Here is a 15,667-nt window from a genome sequence, read left to right on the forward strand (position 1 = left end):
TTCACTGTCAGAGGGGACTTGGTTTGTATGATACACCCTACAGACCCTCGCACTATAAGGGACATGCTAATCATCCCCCTTTTATCTTGCATCTCTAGGAAACATCATTCTTATATGACAATTTAGCTTTCTAGGGCTTAGGAAGTCTTCACAGAGCAGTGACTTACATTATGCCTAAAACCAAGGCAGAATATACATATATCATCTGTGAAACGTTACAGATCTTGCCCACTATATCGTGTGGCAGCCCTTCCACAGGATCTTTTAAAAATTCTGAATTTTTTTTTAAAGATTTTATTTATTTATTTGGCAGAGAGAGAGACAGCCAGTGAGAGAGGAAACACAGGCAGAGGGAGTGGGAGGGGAAGAAGCAGGCTCCCAGCGGAGGAGCCTGATGTGGGGCTCGATCCCAGGACTCTGGGATCACGCCCTGAGCCAAAGGCAGACGCTTAACGACTGAGCCACCCAGGCGCCCTCTAAAAATTCTGAAATTTGAAAAAGTTTCTCTCTGCTTACTAATCATCTTTCACTATTTTAGTTAGTAATCATTTTGCAATTCGACATTTTTGTCTTCTTCCTTCGACTGCCAGGAAACTCGGAGCTAAGCCAAGTCTTTAGTTGAAGCAAAAATCCTTAATTCAGTGTAATGGAGAGTCAGCTAGAAGTGATTCTGTGTTCTATTCTCCACTTAACTACGGTGGTGTTAGTTTCCTATGGCTATTATAACAAATTAACCACAAACTGTGGCTTGAAACAACACACGTCTGTTCTGTAGTTCTGGAAGCCAGAAGTTTGAAGTCATTTTGCTGGACCCAAATCACTTTGTCAGCTGGGCCCATTTTCTCCAGAGATTCTAAGGGAGCATCTGTTTCTTGCTGTTTCTAGCTTCTGGGGGTGCCCGCATTTCTTGTAGCCACATCCCTCCTATCTCTACCTTGGTAATATATTGCCTTCTCTCCCATATCAACTCCACCTCTGCCTCTTTCTGATAAAGACATTTGTAATTACATTTAGGGTTCACCCAGATAATCCAGGATGACCCCTCCATCTCAAGATCCCTAACTTAATCACATCTTCAAAGTCTCTTTTTCAATAAAAGGTAACCTCCATGGGTTCCAAGGATGAGGACCTAGATATTTGGGGGGAGGAGCATTTTTCAGCCTACTACAATCTACGTTCTGGTCCCAAAGATTCACATCCATCCTCCATGCAAAATATATTCATTCATATCCAACATCCCCCAAACTCTCAACCCATTACGACATCAAATCAAAATCCAAAATTTCATCTAAGTATCATCAGCTCAAAAGTCCCAAATCTCATCAGCTAAATCATCCAAAGTAGATATGAGACAATGCTGGGCATGATCCATCCTGGGACAAAATTTCTCTCCATCTTCAAAGTAAAGTGTTTGGTCCAGGGCTTTGCACATAGTAGATGTCCAAGAAATGTTAGCCACCATCGGAGTTATTCCCTTTATTGCATGAAGGATAGGGTCACACTCTGGCCCTACACTCTCTTACCAGAGAGAAGACAAGGTGTAAAATGATGGTGGTGAGGTTAGTAACAATACTAGTAGTGGTAGAGGGGACAGTAATAGTAAACTCGTATGGAGACTTTATCGTGTAACAAATTTTTCTAAGTGTTTTATAGGTGCTACCTCAATTCATCCTCATGAAATCCCTTTGAGAGAGAAACTGTTACCCCCTTGTTCAATTGAGAAGACTGTGGGGTAAAGAGGTTATATAATTCATAAGAGGCTAAGCCGTGATCTCCATGCTGCCCAATTAAAACCAGGTCCACTCTACACACGTGTTTCTGTCAGTGTGCTAGTCCTTTCATAGTCCTGGTGTACATGAAATACAATTTCAAAGAATTGTTTCTCATTTCACCTTGGATTTCTATTCTGTGTCGCTATGAGGAGATAAGCCGTACTCTAATGAGTATTCCTAAAACTCTCTTGCTTTATTAGGAAGGGATTTTTCTCTTGAAGTCCTTTTGTTGTTTTTTATTTTTTAAGCATAGAATGTCCCATTCAGATTTTCATTTGAGAAACTTGAAACTTTCCAACAAGTTGAAAAATTGGTACAATGAATAATTTTATATTCATTGTTTTACATTTAACAACTGTTAATCTTTTGCCACTTTTGTCTCCCACTTTCCACGTAAAAATATAGTTTTGTTTTTCCTGAATATTCTGGTCCCAAACCAGGCCCTCTATCTGCAGTTTACATGACATTTTACCCCAAAATACTTCAGTATGTGCCTCTTAAGAACAAGGAGTCTCTACTTCCTACTCAAATCATGAAAAGCCCAAGAAATTTATATTTCATACATTAATATTTAATATAGAGTTTGTATTAAAAATTTTCCCTAGTTGTTCCAGTAATGCTCTTTTCTAGCATTTTTTTTACATCCAGAAGTCAGTCTTTTGCATTCCTTTAGTCGTCACATGTCTTTTTCCTTTAATTGATAATAGTTCTGCAGACTGTTTTTGTTTTTTGTGTCTGTTTTGTTGTTGTTGTTCTGTTTGTTTCCTTTCAGTGACCCTTTGAAGCATCCTGACCAGTCACCTTGCAAAGTGTCTCAAGTTCTGGATTGGTCAAATCCTTTCCTCTTGATTAGATTCAAGTTAAATATATTTTGTCATGAATACTATTATAGGTTATGTGAGAATCATATCCTCGTCAGTTATGCTTAAGAAAAATACATGTACATCTCTGGAAAAGGAATGATCTGATATTTTAGGAAAACAGCCAAATACTGAAACCCACAATAGAACATAATTTTTACTTTTTATTTTTTTTAAGATTTTATTTATTTATTTGACAGAGAGAGAGACAGCCAGTGAGAGAGGGAACACAAGCAGGGGGAGTGGAAGAGGAAGAAGTAGGCTCCCAGCAGAGCAGGGAGCCCGATGTGGGGCTCGATCCCAGGACTCTGGGATCACACCCCGAGCCAAAGGCAGATGTTTAACGACTAAGCCACCCAGGCACCCCAGAGCATAATCTTTAAATGTCCATTGATGGTTTCTGATTTTTCTGATATTTATTTTATTTTGTCCTCATAACTATGAGACCAATGAAGTGGATATTATTGTTTCTAGTTCTAGGACAACAAAGGCTTAGAAGTGTGAGTGATGGGGTGCCTGGGTGGCACAGCGGTTAAGCGTCTGCCTTTGGCTCAGGGCGTGATCCCGGCGTTACAGGATTGAGCCCCACGTCAGGCTCCTCCACTTTGAGCCTGCTTCTTCCTCTCCCACTCCCCCTGCTTGTGTTCCCTCTCTCGCTGGCTGTCTCTATCTCTGTCAAATAAATAAAATCTTAAAAAAAAAAAAAAAAAGAAGTGTGAGTGATTTGCTAAATTCCTGAAATTCATTCCGCAGAATCTGGAGTTTGAATTCAGTTTCTAGATGTGGTTTGGATCTCAATCCTGTACTTTTCCCACCAAGTCAATGGATAGGGTTAATCAAAACAAGGTTTAAAAAAAAAAGAAAGAAAATGGTAACAGTCACTCATCCTACTCAGAAATGCAACTGAATTCAACATAAGTTAGTGTTTTCTAAAAGCAGCTTTCAGGTTGCTTCAGGACCCTGGTGAGTTTTAGGGAGCCTACATTTATGTAGATTATGTGTTAAGAGCTTGCAAAGCTCTCACTGTTAAATGTCATAGGCACTTGCTGAGAAATAATAATAGAGAAGCAGAAAGAAACTGAGATGGATAGGTTCCCACTCAATCTCCCTATAAACTTGCAGCATGTTGAATAATAAATACAGATGTTTGCAAAGACAGTTTTATCTTTATTCTGTGTTTAGTCTCACAGAGAGAGAGATACTAGGTCCAAAAAAAAAAAAAAAAAGTGATTTTTGTTTGTGTGTTTCTTTGATTTCCTCTGTTTTTCCAGTGGGTTTCTGGGTGGGAAGAATGTTTAAATCCATCCTGGAGACCTACGGACATTAGATCATGTAGAAAGGAGGCAATGCATTCATAAGAGTTGGGTTTTCCCCCCCAATAAATTGAGGGTTTGCTTAAAGAATTATTTTGTGAAATAGGCTCCAAAGAGGAAAAGCAGTACCTGAATTGACTGAGATCTGGGACAGATGGATATCATGTCATTTTGATAAAAGTTTTGTGTGAGTAGCCTTTAAGAGATTATTATAAGAAAAGGAGTTTCTCTTCTTGTTATTGACTTTCCTGAAGTTTGTAGGAAGCAGTTAACAGAGGACTGGTTTGGCATTTAAAACTCAGTACTTGTGTTTACAGACCCTCCATATCAAAAAGTGGCCAGTAGGAGAGATACATAAGCCAACGAGTGTTGAATGGGACCTACTGTGTAAGACACTTGTGTCCAGGTTCTGTCCTGCTACCCAGCTGTGTGACTTTAAGCAGTCTCCTCCATTCAGTGAATTCCTCAACTATACTAAAATAAGACCAATGATGTTTATAATGTGCATCTAAAAGGGCTGTTTATAGATAATTGCATGAGATCATATCCATGGACTTGCCCCCACAAGCATCTAATGTAATGGTAGTTCACAAATGTAAGGCAAATGTAATGTTAGAGCTTTTGGTTTAGAAGCATAGGGGAGGCAATTTCTCTCTACATTTGTAGGTTCATTTGGCTGGTCTGTTAATTAAATTGATATAAGATAGATTAATAAGAGAAAAACAAATTTAATTACATACAGGGAGCCCCACAAAGACAAGGAGGCTCCCGGACAGGCAATTGAGGTGTGCATGCCATTCTGAGCAAAAATGAAGGGGGTGGGGTGTGAGGCTTCAAAGGGAAGGAAGACCATTCACAGAAAGATGGCAAGAGCAAATGTTTAGTAAACATGTTGTGAGACCATGCAGAGATAATGGGACACAGAAAGGAAGCTGAACAAACAGGCCCTGCTGACCTCCACCCATCTCACCACACCTAGTCCATTCCCTTTGTAGTTACCTCTGGTGCTAGCTCTCTTCCTAAACCAGGCCCTGTATCTGCATTCTTAGAGGCAGCTAAGAGGGAAGTATAAAGCTCTTCCTGAGTCTTTTAGGACTTGATTGTCTTCAGCTCAAAATAATCATCATGCCAGAGTGGTGCTCTCTGGAGAGACTTGTTCTGAACCCCTTCAGAAGCATATGTCAGCTGTTCTCCCTCTCTCCTCCCATCCTGCTAGTCTTCCTTTCTAGCAATACTTCCTCCAGTGTAAAACCCATCATGGTCCTTGTTCCTCATCTTAGTGGAATCAGTTGAGAAGAAGGAAAAAAAATATGGTAGTTTCTCTGTAAAGCAGTGTACCGTGCCGTGTTTGACCACATGAGCTATGGAAGCCAAAGGACCTGAGTTCAGATTATGCCTCTTTAACTCAGCATCTATGACAAGTGCACAAGTTACCTCACCTCTTTATGCTTCAATTTGCTCATCTGTGCGAGGGTCATAATTGCCACCTTTCACAGTGGTACTGAGGATTATACAACGTGATACATGTATATCCAGAATAAAATGCAACTCACTTTCTGCTTCCACCATTCCTTTCATCTCTGTTCTGTGCAGGCAATCATCTTCCTCTAGTCCCTGAATGACATCAGTCAGCCCCATGATTTTGTGCCAGTCGCAGGTAATAGACTGTCCTACCATTACTTTAGGTCACAAGCTCAATTAACTTAAACCAAAGTAAAAATTGAATATGGTAATGTTAATGTCTAATTCAAGAGATTAGCCAATACTCTGAATTTCTTCTAATAGCCAGCTGTTCTCCCCTCTTCTTTGTTTCAGGCATAAAGGAAAGGGGAAGAAGGTATGGTGGGTAGCTCGATTTCTCCTCTCTGCCCCTCTCTCCCACCCCTCTCCCAGGCCTTCAGCATCACTGGGTATCAGCTGCTCTGCTCAGAGGCTCACTGGAAGCTAGAATGAGATGGGCCTGGTGCCTCTCTCCCAGGGCCTCTTCAAGCCCCCTACTCACCCATATGACTCCCCTGGCCCCTGTGGCGGATACAGTCCAGATAGCCACTTCCCCCAGATCTAAGCATCTGCCCTTCCGTTTTTTGTTGCTCAGACCCCTCTGCCTTACCAAAGAATCCTATGGGACCATGAAAAAGGACCTGAGATACTTTTCACTGGGGATCTCCTTCCCGCAGGTGGCCATATCTGACCCAGAGGAAATAGTTTTCTATCCCTTTTCTGACAAAGTCTGGGAGTGCAGGCTCAAAACATTACCCAATTCTACTGCCCAACAATAGGCCAACCTTGTTCTTGTTCTAAGATATTCTGCACCTCCACCCCAGCTCCAGGAATCCTGTAATAACTCTCTCCTCTCCTTGGGGAGATGACAGCATAGGTACCTCTTGATGCTTTTAAAGTGGGCAAGGTCATACGTGTTAGACTCAAAGAACATTGTCAGCTAACCTTCACATGGCAACCTGACCCCTCACATTGGAATTCTATATCCATTTAACCAGGAACCTAGTCAGAACTTCAATTTTATCATCCATTACTCATGTTAGATGAGTTCATCACTTAATAAATACCCGGAATGTAAAAAATGCCAAGTAAACAATAGCTGTTTTAATGATGAAATGAGAATGGATCCTAATGATTTCAAGAAGTATTTGTTAAATTTTTACCATGGGCAATAAGAGCATATAAAAATGGGTAAGACATTGATCGTACCCTTTGAAAACTCGTAGTCCGGTAGCGAAGATAAACATAGCTTTAATTACAAAAGCAAGAGTTTCGAGATTTCAGGAGCTCCTGATTTTAAAAATTATGGGTCTGCAAGCAGATTAAATTCCTTCTAAATATAAGGATCCTCAGTTCCTCCTGTACCCGTCAGCCTTATCAGTTCATATCCTTAACTAAATGATGATAGCTGCTGTTATAAAACAGCCCCCTAAATGACTCCTGGGCCAGATCTTCCTCTGCAGGAAGGCAATTCCAAGCTGGAGAGGTCTTCGGTTGGGATGACTTCTGGTAGATCTCATGTTTGTGGAACAAAACGCTGTTCATCATCAGCTCTGGAATTGGTGATCTCTATTTATTGAGCTCAGGTTTCTGTGTCTGTGTGAGAAGTGTAGTGGGACACAGGACTGGAAAAGGAGGATTGTTATAAACAACAGGGGGTCATAAAAGCTTTTCACCCGGTGGAAATACATGCTCAGATGGTTATTTTAATCCGACACTAAAAGAGCGGAAGCTGCACGTGGGCCGTCCAGGAAAGATGCTCTTGCTTCCTTTCGGAGCAAGAGGATGGAGGTTTGAACAGGAAAGAGGCAGTGGGGACCCAAAGCACAAGACAGGGGGCACAAGGAGGATGAAAATGGAAACTGTTCTCAAAAAATCAGGAAGAAAGACTAGGTGGTGTAGGGCAGAGGAGGAATGTAGTTTGGGGGAGGGTGTGATAAAGGGTAAAATGATTTTACTTTTAGGGATGCCCAGTTTGAAGCCTGGGTGGAATCTTCTGGTAATAGGTGGTTGTGAATGGAAGGTAGAACTGAAGTTCCTGGCAGAGCTCAGTGCTAAAGATGTGAATGAAGGTGTTTGTCTCTGTGAACATGATCTCAAAGAGCAGCAGTAGAGAAAATTATCTCTACAGTTCATTCACCTCAATAGCTCAGATCCCAACGGTCCCTAATTTTTTGGTCAGGAATTACACATTGATGTCTTCTGCAACCCAAGCTTAGTCCGTAGAAAACCTGAGCATATAAAGAAATTCTTATATAATTTCTATAATAGGTTATAAAGCTAATTTTGGAAATATTACATTGAAAATATCACACACTCAAACTGTAGTCTTTGTGGAAGTAAATGAAAACTACCCAAATGAGAACAAGCAAAGGCCATTTTCCCCAAGCTTTCTATAGCAAGGGAGCCAGCTGCCATCCCCTGCATTTGGCAGAGACTCACAAGCAGGCAGGGGAGTGGAAAAGCTGGATAGAGGGGAAAATTCTGAAAGGCTTCAGAAGTGCCCTGTTGGGTGGCTGTTGGCATAGGGAAGCTGGAGGCAGGCTAGGTAGAACCAGATAATCCTATGCAATTGGTGAGGGGAGCAGATTTGTGTTTCCATGGTCAGTCCTGAATTAGAAGTAGGAATGAAAATTAGGGAAGCTAGCGGTTACTGATCTGGCTGAGTTGGGACAACTGCTACAGAGATTGGAGCTTGACTTCCTGGGCTGGTTGCAGCAGGTTGGGAGTTCAAGTTCTATTTTTATATATGGTCTCACCATGGTCCCTTTGCATCTTCAGTCTCTCATCTTGAAACACGTTCAGCTTCTTAAAATTTATTGTCTTGTTATTTACTCAACCTTCTTGGCCACCATTGTCCAACTATTTCATGCGTTCAAAAATTGCCTTCTGAGACATTATGTTCAGACTGGTTTTTCAGTTAGTCTCTGGTTCTTTGTATTAACTTTTTTAATTTTTTATGTAAACAAAAACAAACAGAACTCCTTTATACCACAGAAAGTTAAATCCATCAGAAGGGTATAAAATAAAAAAATAAAACAAAAAAACCCCCAGCTCCTTTTCTCCCCATTGGCCCCCAAAATTCCACTCTTCAGTTAAGCACAATCAATAGTTTCTTATACATTTCCCTCCATGCAGATCCTTTCAGAAACGATCTATGCATATGTGAACATATAAATTCTATACCTACAGTTGCACGGTTACTTCCTCTTTTTAAAGAATTTTGTACAAATAGGATGATGCTATTAGAACCCCTTCTTCCAGGCTGTTTTTTGAGGTCATCTTTGCAGACCTTTACATCAGTACAATTCAGTCTAACTTGTTCTTGTATTTTAAAATTTGAATAGATATTCCTAAATTGCTCAGACAAAAGGAGTGCCCCAAGTATCCCCTTGTCAGGTTTTGAGAGTGCTCTGTTCTTCACATCTTCACTGACAGTAGATATTCTTCCTCATTTTAACCAAGATGTTAAGTACTTTAACATGAATTTGTTTTACTGTCTGTGAGATCAAGGATCTATTCATATGATTTATTGGTCATTTGTATATATTGTTTTTCTGTCCATTTTTCTGTTGGATCGGGTTCTTATCCCTTTGTGAGAACTTCTTGTATACTAAAGAAATCAACCTTTTATCTTATCATCTATCCTTTCATGTTGAGTATGGTCTTACTTTGTGCCATATGGAAGTTTTAATTTCAAGTACTTAAATTTATGAGATTTTTTTCCCCCATTGATTTGAATTTTACTTCCCAGATCGAAAGACCTTCCTGTGTTGCCATGTTGTGCTTTTTAATCAAATCCTTGTAGGTAACAGAGTTGAATGGAATGTAATTGGGAGAAATCGGTGTGTCTGGTATTTCTTCCTGAATTGGTACACTCACTTATCTCAGAAGAGTTAATGAAAGCTTTGGGTTAGAAGCCCTGAGTGTCCCTGAGTGTCCCCTAATGATGAGAAGAAGAGAACAGGAAGCAAGATAGAGTTGTTAATCAACCACTGAAAGATCTGTCTTCTCAGGCAGTCTGCTAAATGCACTTTTTTTTTTTTCCTTTCTGTAAACAGTACTTGATGGTTGCCACCCAATCCAGGCATTAATTGCTCTGGCTCAGAAACCTGTGTGATAGGGAAATGTGAGCAAGGCATGGGTCTGGGGATAAAATGGCCCCCTTTAGGGAGCCCAGCTCATACCTAAATGCACACCCCAAAATACCGTAGCTTCCTGCCCCAGACATATTTGAAGGGAATGAGGGAATGAGGATAGGGTTGTGTAATGAGTTGAGAAGTGGAGAGGGGGTGTCAAGAGGTAGAAGAGATGCTGTTTAATTTGCTCTGCCCCTTTGGCTGGTCTTGTTCCTTATCAGGAGGACAGGCAGTGATGCTGCTTCTGTCCTTGCCATCACCAGTGTGACCGCAGGCCTTCTTCGTGCTCTGCATCCTCATTCTGAAGTTAGAAAGGAGGCACTCTCTTTTTCCAGCAGGATAGTTAGTTTGCTGCTTTGCATTGGTGGGTGGACCCAACTGAGACAGAGCAGGAGGAAGTTTGGGATTTAGAATGTTAGTTTCAGGGTTAGCTGCTCTTTAGATTTGTACTATGCTGGCTAGTAACTGATGAATATCCACATTTTTACTGAGGCATGTCTCCCCATGTCTTCCTTTTCCAAGAACCCCTCTTGACCTATCCACAATATAAGACAATGTCAAGCTGCTAATCCCTTTGGAAAATAGTAATTCAGCATAATAGAGTGGAGAGGCAGTTCTTCCATCCTCCCTGCTGAAGATGACCTTGACTCGATAATTTTGGCCCTCTGTCTGCCTCCTAGACATCGAAGGGCTCAGTTCTCTACTTCTTGCATCTCTTCTCACTTCGTCTTGGCTGAGGGAGGAGGATCTAGAGGCTGAGTCATGGTTGCCCAGTCATCTAGCCAATCCCAGAGCTTTTCCTTCTCTTTTATCAAACATCATAGAAAGAAAATGAATCTTTAGTTTGAGTCCAACCTCTCTGAACCTGAGAGATACTCTGTATTTGTGTTCCTAATAGGCCTTCTATTTGGTGTATAGATGGATCATTTGGGCATGAAGAGGTATTGCACTCTAATGTTGAGAACCCAAGATGTGTCCTAATCATTTCTTGGCTGTCACCATGACCATTGGACTGATCATTCTGGAAAAACCAAGATTAAGTCTCAAGAAGCCTACTGAAAAGAAGCTCCATTCTTCCTTCCATCGACTAGGAGCCTGCTTGATTTTTTCCAAAGACCGCCATGTCAACTTATAAAACCAATAGACATTGGATGAGCCAATGTATATATTAAAAATAAAAATACTCACCCTAGGGAAGAAAAAGCACAGCTAGATTCCTCAGTATTTTTTGGGTCATTCATACAATAGATATTTATTTAGCCCTTACTACATGCCAAACACTGTGGTTGCATTTGAGAATGTATCTGGGATAATAATAGTAACTGTAGTCAACAAGTATTGAACTCTCACTGCTTTCATAGGCATTGGGCTAAATGCTTTATGTGGATTATCTCATAGAATTCTCAAATCAGCTCTGTAATTGGGTACTTTTATAATTTCTATACAAAGATAAGGAAAATGAGGTTTAGAGAGGTTAAATAACTTGCCCAAGAGCATATTGCTAACAAGGATTACAGCTGGGATACAAACCAGTGTACTTTTCACTTTTTAATTGTTTGCTGCTGTTTCTGCATGAGGCGGAAACAAAACCCTGCCCTCACAGAACTATTAGTCTCAATTGGTGAACATTTTTCTTCAGATAGACTCTGACTCAGTCTCTGGAGAGATGTGGAGTATCCTCCAGAGAAGACTTCCCACTTTTCAGCAGGATCTAGGCCAGTGGTACATACTCAATTGACGGGAGTTGGTTCATTATACAGACTCTTTTTATTTTCTCTACTCAAGTTCATGTTTCCCGTCTCTTGTGTCCTTCTCATGTCCTCATCCTAGCATCCTTTGCCTTATCCTTCTGCCACCCTCTCTTCTGTCTGAGTTCCCTCCCCTCCACGCCTGTTTATTTTTTTCTCTCTCCCATCTAGACAATCACTAGAGCCCCAAATGTCATGCAATGCAGTATTGAAGGAAAACATGGAAGGGAGGGAAACTCACTGCAAATGAAATGAGCTATTGATGGATGGCTTTGTAAGCCTAGGGGTCCTTCTTTAGCATTCTCTGGCATTTAAGGGACTCAGGATTCCAAAAGCACATCCACTCCATTCTGCTGGTGCTAATCTCATTTTTTCCATGATTAACAATCCCGTTCATTATGTTTTCAGCTCACATTAATCTTCTCTTCTGTGAGTTTGGTAACATTTGGAGTCATTTCCCTCTGTATTTATCCATCTGGGATCTTTAGAAAAGATAAGTTTGCAGAGAGTCATTTGTTGCTCACTGCAGTGAGAAGAAGGAACATTCTCCTTGTTTCTCACATCTTGAAAGAGGACCCTCTGAATTCAGGCACAGAGCTCCCTTGAACTCCATAGGGTACTCAATTTGGGATTCAACTGCTGCGTAACAGCATCAGAAATCACAACAAGTGATGCTCCCTGGATCCTGACTGTCCTCCTAGAGCGGATGAGATTGGGAGAGAGTTGTGGGGGTAGTGGAGAGAGCTAGGCGATTCATAAGTCAGAACAAAGCCTTTGGCCTGAGTCCTGTCTCTACCACCTACAAGCTATTCGACCTTGGGCGAATCACATAATCTCTCCAAAATCCACTCACTTTCTCCGTGAACTGGTCTCAGATCTCTGTCTTCTCTAAATGAAAAAGTAGTTTTGAGGGTTCACTTATATTCTCATCTCTGTTTTTGAGTAAGCTTATATCCTTATGTATATCACTTAATTTTTGCCATTTTGGAAGCCCCTTCCAACAATATTATATATATATATATATATATATATATATATATATATGTGTGTGTGTGTGTGTGTGTGTATATATGTGTGTGTATATATATATATATATATATATTTCAACAATCATATATATATAATTGGAAAGAAAAAAGAGGCTATTGGGAAAGTCTTAGAGGCTAATATATTTAAGTTCTTATCTCGTATTTTAAAAAGTCATAAAGGCGGGCCTGGGTGGCTCATTCAGTTAAGCGTCTGACTCTTTCTTTCAGCTCAGGTCACAGTCTCAATATTGTGAGATTAAGCTCCTTGTCAGGCTCAGTGCAGAGTCCGCTTGGGATTCGCTCCCTTTCCCTCACCCACCCTGCCTCTTTCCCCGCTTGCTCTCTGTCTCTCTCTCTCAAATAAATAAATAAAATCTTGAAAATAAATGGATAAAAAAAAAAAGTCTTGGAGGTGTGTGTCATATTTGAAGATCTATTGGGGGAGAGGATATATTGTTTGGAAAACAGAGAAAAACAGGGAGACAGCTCTTTTGGAGATCCTGGTCTATCAGTCCCTAGCAACATTCTGTTGTGAAAGTTGGAATGCATTTATTCATTTCTTAATTCAAGTAAGATGTTTCTTTAGAGAAAATATTCCAGTTGGACATCCATTCAAAAGCCATGACAATTATTGCTATCTACGGTCATTAGCCATGAAATACCGGTGTTATTTCTCATTGCTGCTCAAGAGCAGGTCTAAATTGCATTAATGCATCTGTTACCATAGAAAGGGGGAAGGTCTAATTAAATTTTATTGCTGTCTAATTTAGAAGGGGTTCAAGATGTTGAGAGGACTAGTAGAGACGAGAGAAATCTGGACCGTTTGCTGTAATTCTGCACAACTAAAACCAAGGCAACACTATTTAAAAATGTTGTCTTTTATTGACAGTCCTTTCGCCCAACACCTGGGATTTGAGCAGGAGACTCCCATTATGCAGATAATTCCCAGTGCTGTCGATGAAAATTAACTACATAACCAACTCTCCTGCCCACATAGAATGCCAGACGCCTGAGAGCACTTTTAATTGCAATGTACCTCCCTCTGCAAAAAAAGGTAATTGCATCTGCTTCCCTTTTCTTTAGGTACCCAAGCAAGGACAGGAATAATGAAGAGACACGTGTGTTAGCTGCAACCTTTTGAACCAAGCAAGAAGGAAATCAACAGTGTGGACAGGGCTGGAACCGTTGCCACGCTTGCTTATCGGAGTGAATGAGGAATGGGCTTGTGATTATGCTGACATTCCAGCATGAATCTGGTAGACCTGTGGTTAACCCGTTCCCTCTCCATGTGTCTCCTCCTACAAAGTTTTGTTCTTATGATACTGTGCTTTCATTCTGCCAGTATGTGTCCCAAGGGCTGTCTCTGTTCTTCCTCTGGGGGTTTAAATGTCACCTGTAGCAATGCAAATCTCAAGGAAATACCTAGAGATCTCCCTCCTGAAACAGTCTTACTGTATCTGGACTCCAATCAGATCACATCTATCCCCAACGAGATTTTTAAGGACCTCCATCAACTGAGAGTTCTCAACTTGTCCAAAAACGGCATTGAGTTTATCGATGAGCATGCCTTCAAAGGAGTAGCCGAAACTCTGCAGACTCTGGACTTGTCTGACAACCGGATTCAAAGCGTGCACAAAAATGCCTTCAATAACCTGAAGGCCAGGGCCAGGATCGCCAACAATCCCTGGCACTGTGACTGTACCCTACAGCAAGTGCTGAGGAGCATGGCATCCAACCACGAGACAGCCCACAACGTGATCTGTAAGACTTCTGTGTTGGATGAGCACGCCGGGAGACCATTCCTCAATGCTGCCAATGATGCTGACCTTTGTAACCTCCCTAAAAAGACTACCGATTATGCCATGCTGGTCACCATGTTTGGCTGGTTCACCATGGTGATCTCCTATGTGGTGTATTACGTGCGGCAAAATCAGGAGGATGCCCGGAGACACCTTGAATACTTGAAATCCCTGCCGAGCAGACAGAAGAAAGCAGATGAACCCGATGACATTAGCACTGTGGTATAGCATCCGAGCAGACTGGCGCTGAGAAAGAAAGTCATTTGCAGCTGCGAGAGAATAAGTGGTTTACTTTTCCCATCCATTGTAAACATTTAAAACTTTGTATCTCCGTTTCTTTTGAATTATGCCACTGTTGAACTTTTAACAAACATAACAACGTAATGAATCATTTTAGTTTAGGCGACCCACCCCTTTCTTGTACCCCCAGTGGTATCTTCCTGAGTAAGCTACTATCTGAACATAAGTTAGATCCATCTCACTATTTAATAATGAAATTTATTTTTTTAATTTAAAACCAAATAAAAGCTTAACTTTGAACCATGGAAAACAGAGTGACTTATTGTTCCAGAAAACAGTATGGCCATTCCGTTGCTTTCAAGAGAAATGGACAACCTTATGAACCTAAAGAACTATCATAATGAAAGATGTGTTATTAAGCCCTACTGTACACCAGGGAGCCATAGCTGAAATATCGAGCAAGGAAAGTATCTGTCAGACCTTAAAATACTGAGCCAAACAACCCCGAGCGATAATACACAGTGTGGCATCCTGCAGAGGCTTCAGCTGGGATGCTGCTAGGTGTTGCTACCCAAAAGTGGGTGTGTTTAGCTATTTATATATAAATATATATTTATATTATATTTTATATAATTTATGTAAATAATTTATATAAACATATAATTTGTATGATATAAATAATATTTATATATAAATAGCTAAACACACTACTTCTACTCTATACTAGAAACATGGAAAAGAAAAAGACAGCCCACATTCTGTCCTTAGGATCACCTTTTGGTGGGCAAGGGTATGTGACTCACACAGAAACAGTTACGCTGAAAAAGAAGGTCTAACAGTCACGTAGCATCAACTGTGTCCGAGGCATTTTTATACTATTATTATGTGTCTCAACCCTCACCACAAAAGTAGAACGTGACAACTGCCCCATTAGAGGAAATTACAGGTGGAAGGAGTTCAGCAGCCTACCAGGTAGAAAGTACTAGAACTTGAATTTGAAGCACATCTTTCTCTCTCCAAAGGCTGAGACCTTTTCATTATGTTCCTACTGGGTTGGTTTGTAGAGGAATGATTTACATGCTAAAAAAATGTGGCCATTTTAAGTGTACAGTTTTGACGGATGTATATACCTGCATATCAAGATATCGCGTCTCTGCTACAGTTCGCAGATAGGAGAAAGCTCATTCAGTCCTGGGAGTAGGGAATTGTGGGTTTTTGTTTGTTGTTTGAGGTGCCGTCACAGATAACGCTTGGAACTTGGGTGGGAT

General features: G+C 40.8%; 1 protein-coding gene across 6 annotated transcripts in view; it reads left to right on the plus strand.

Moving 5' to 3' along the window:
* The window catches only part of LRRC3B (leucine rich repeat containing 3B), a 91,263-nt gene extending 76,554 nt beyond the window's left edge, over positions 1-14,709 (plus strand). For all 6 annotated transcript variants that reach the window (XR_008960620.1, XM_057315915.1, XM_026496886.4 and 3 more), the window contains one exon: positions 13,444-14,709. Coding sequence is in view for 5 of the 6 variants with exons in the window: in XM_057315915.1 (XP_057171898.1) it covers positions 13,608-14,387 (780 nt within the window). In the remaining variant the exon portion in view is untranslated. The remainder of the gene's footprint in view (positions 1-13,443) is intronic.
* Positions 14,710-15,667: the final 958 nt, after the last annotated feature.

This window comes from Ursus arctos, unplaced genomic scaffold (genome assembly GCF_023065955.2).
Source record: "Ursus arctos isolate Adak ecotype North America unplaced genomic scaffold, UrsArc2.0 scaffold_20, whole genome shotgun sequence".
NCBI lineage: Eukaryota > Metazoa > Chordata > Mammalia > Carnivora > Ursidae > Ursus > Ursus arctos.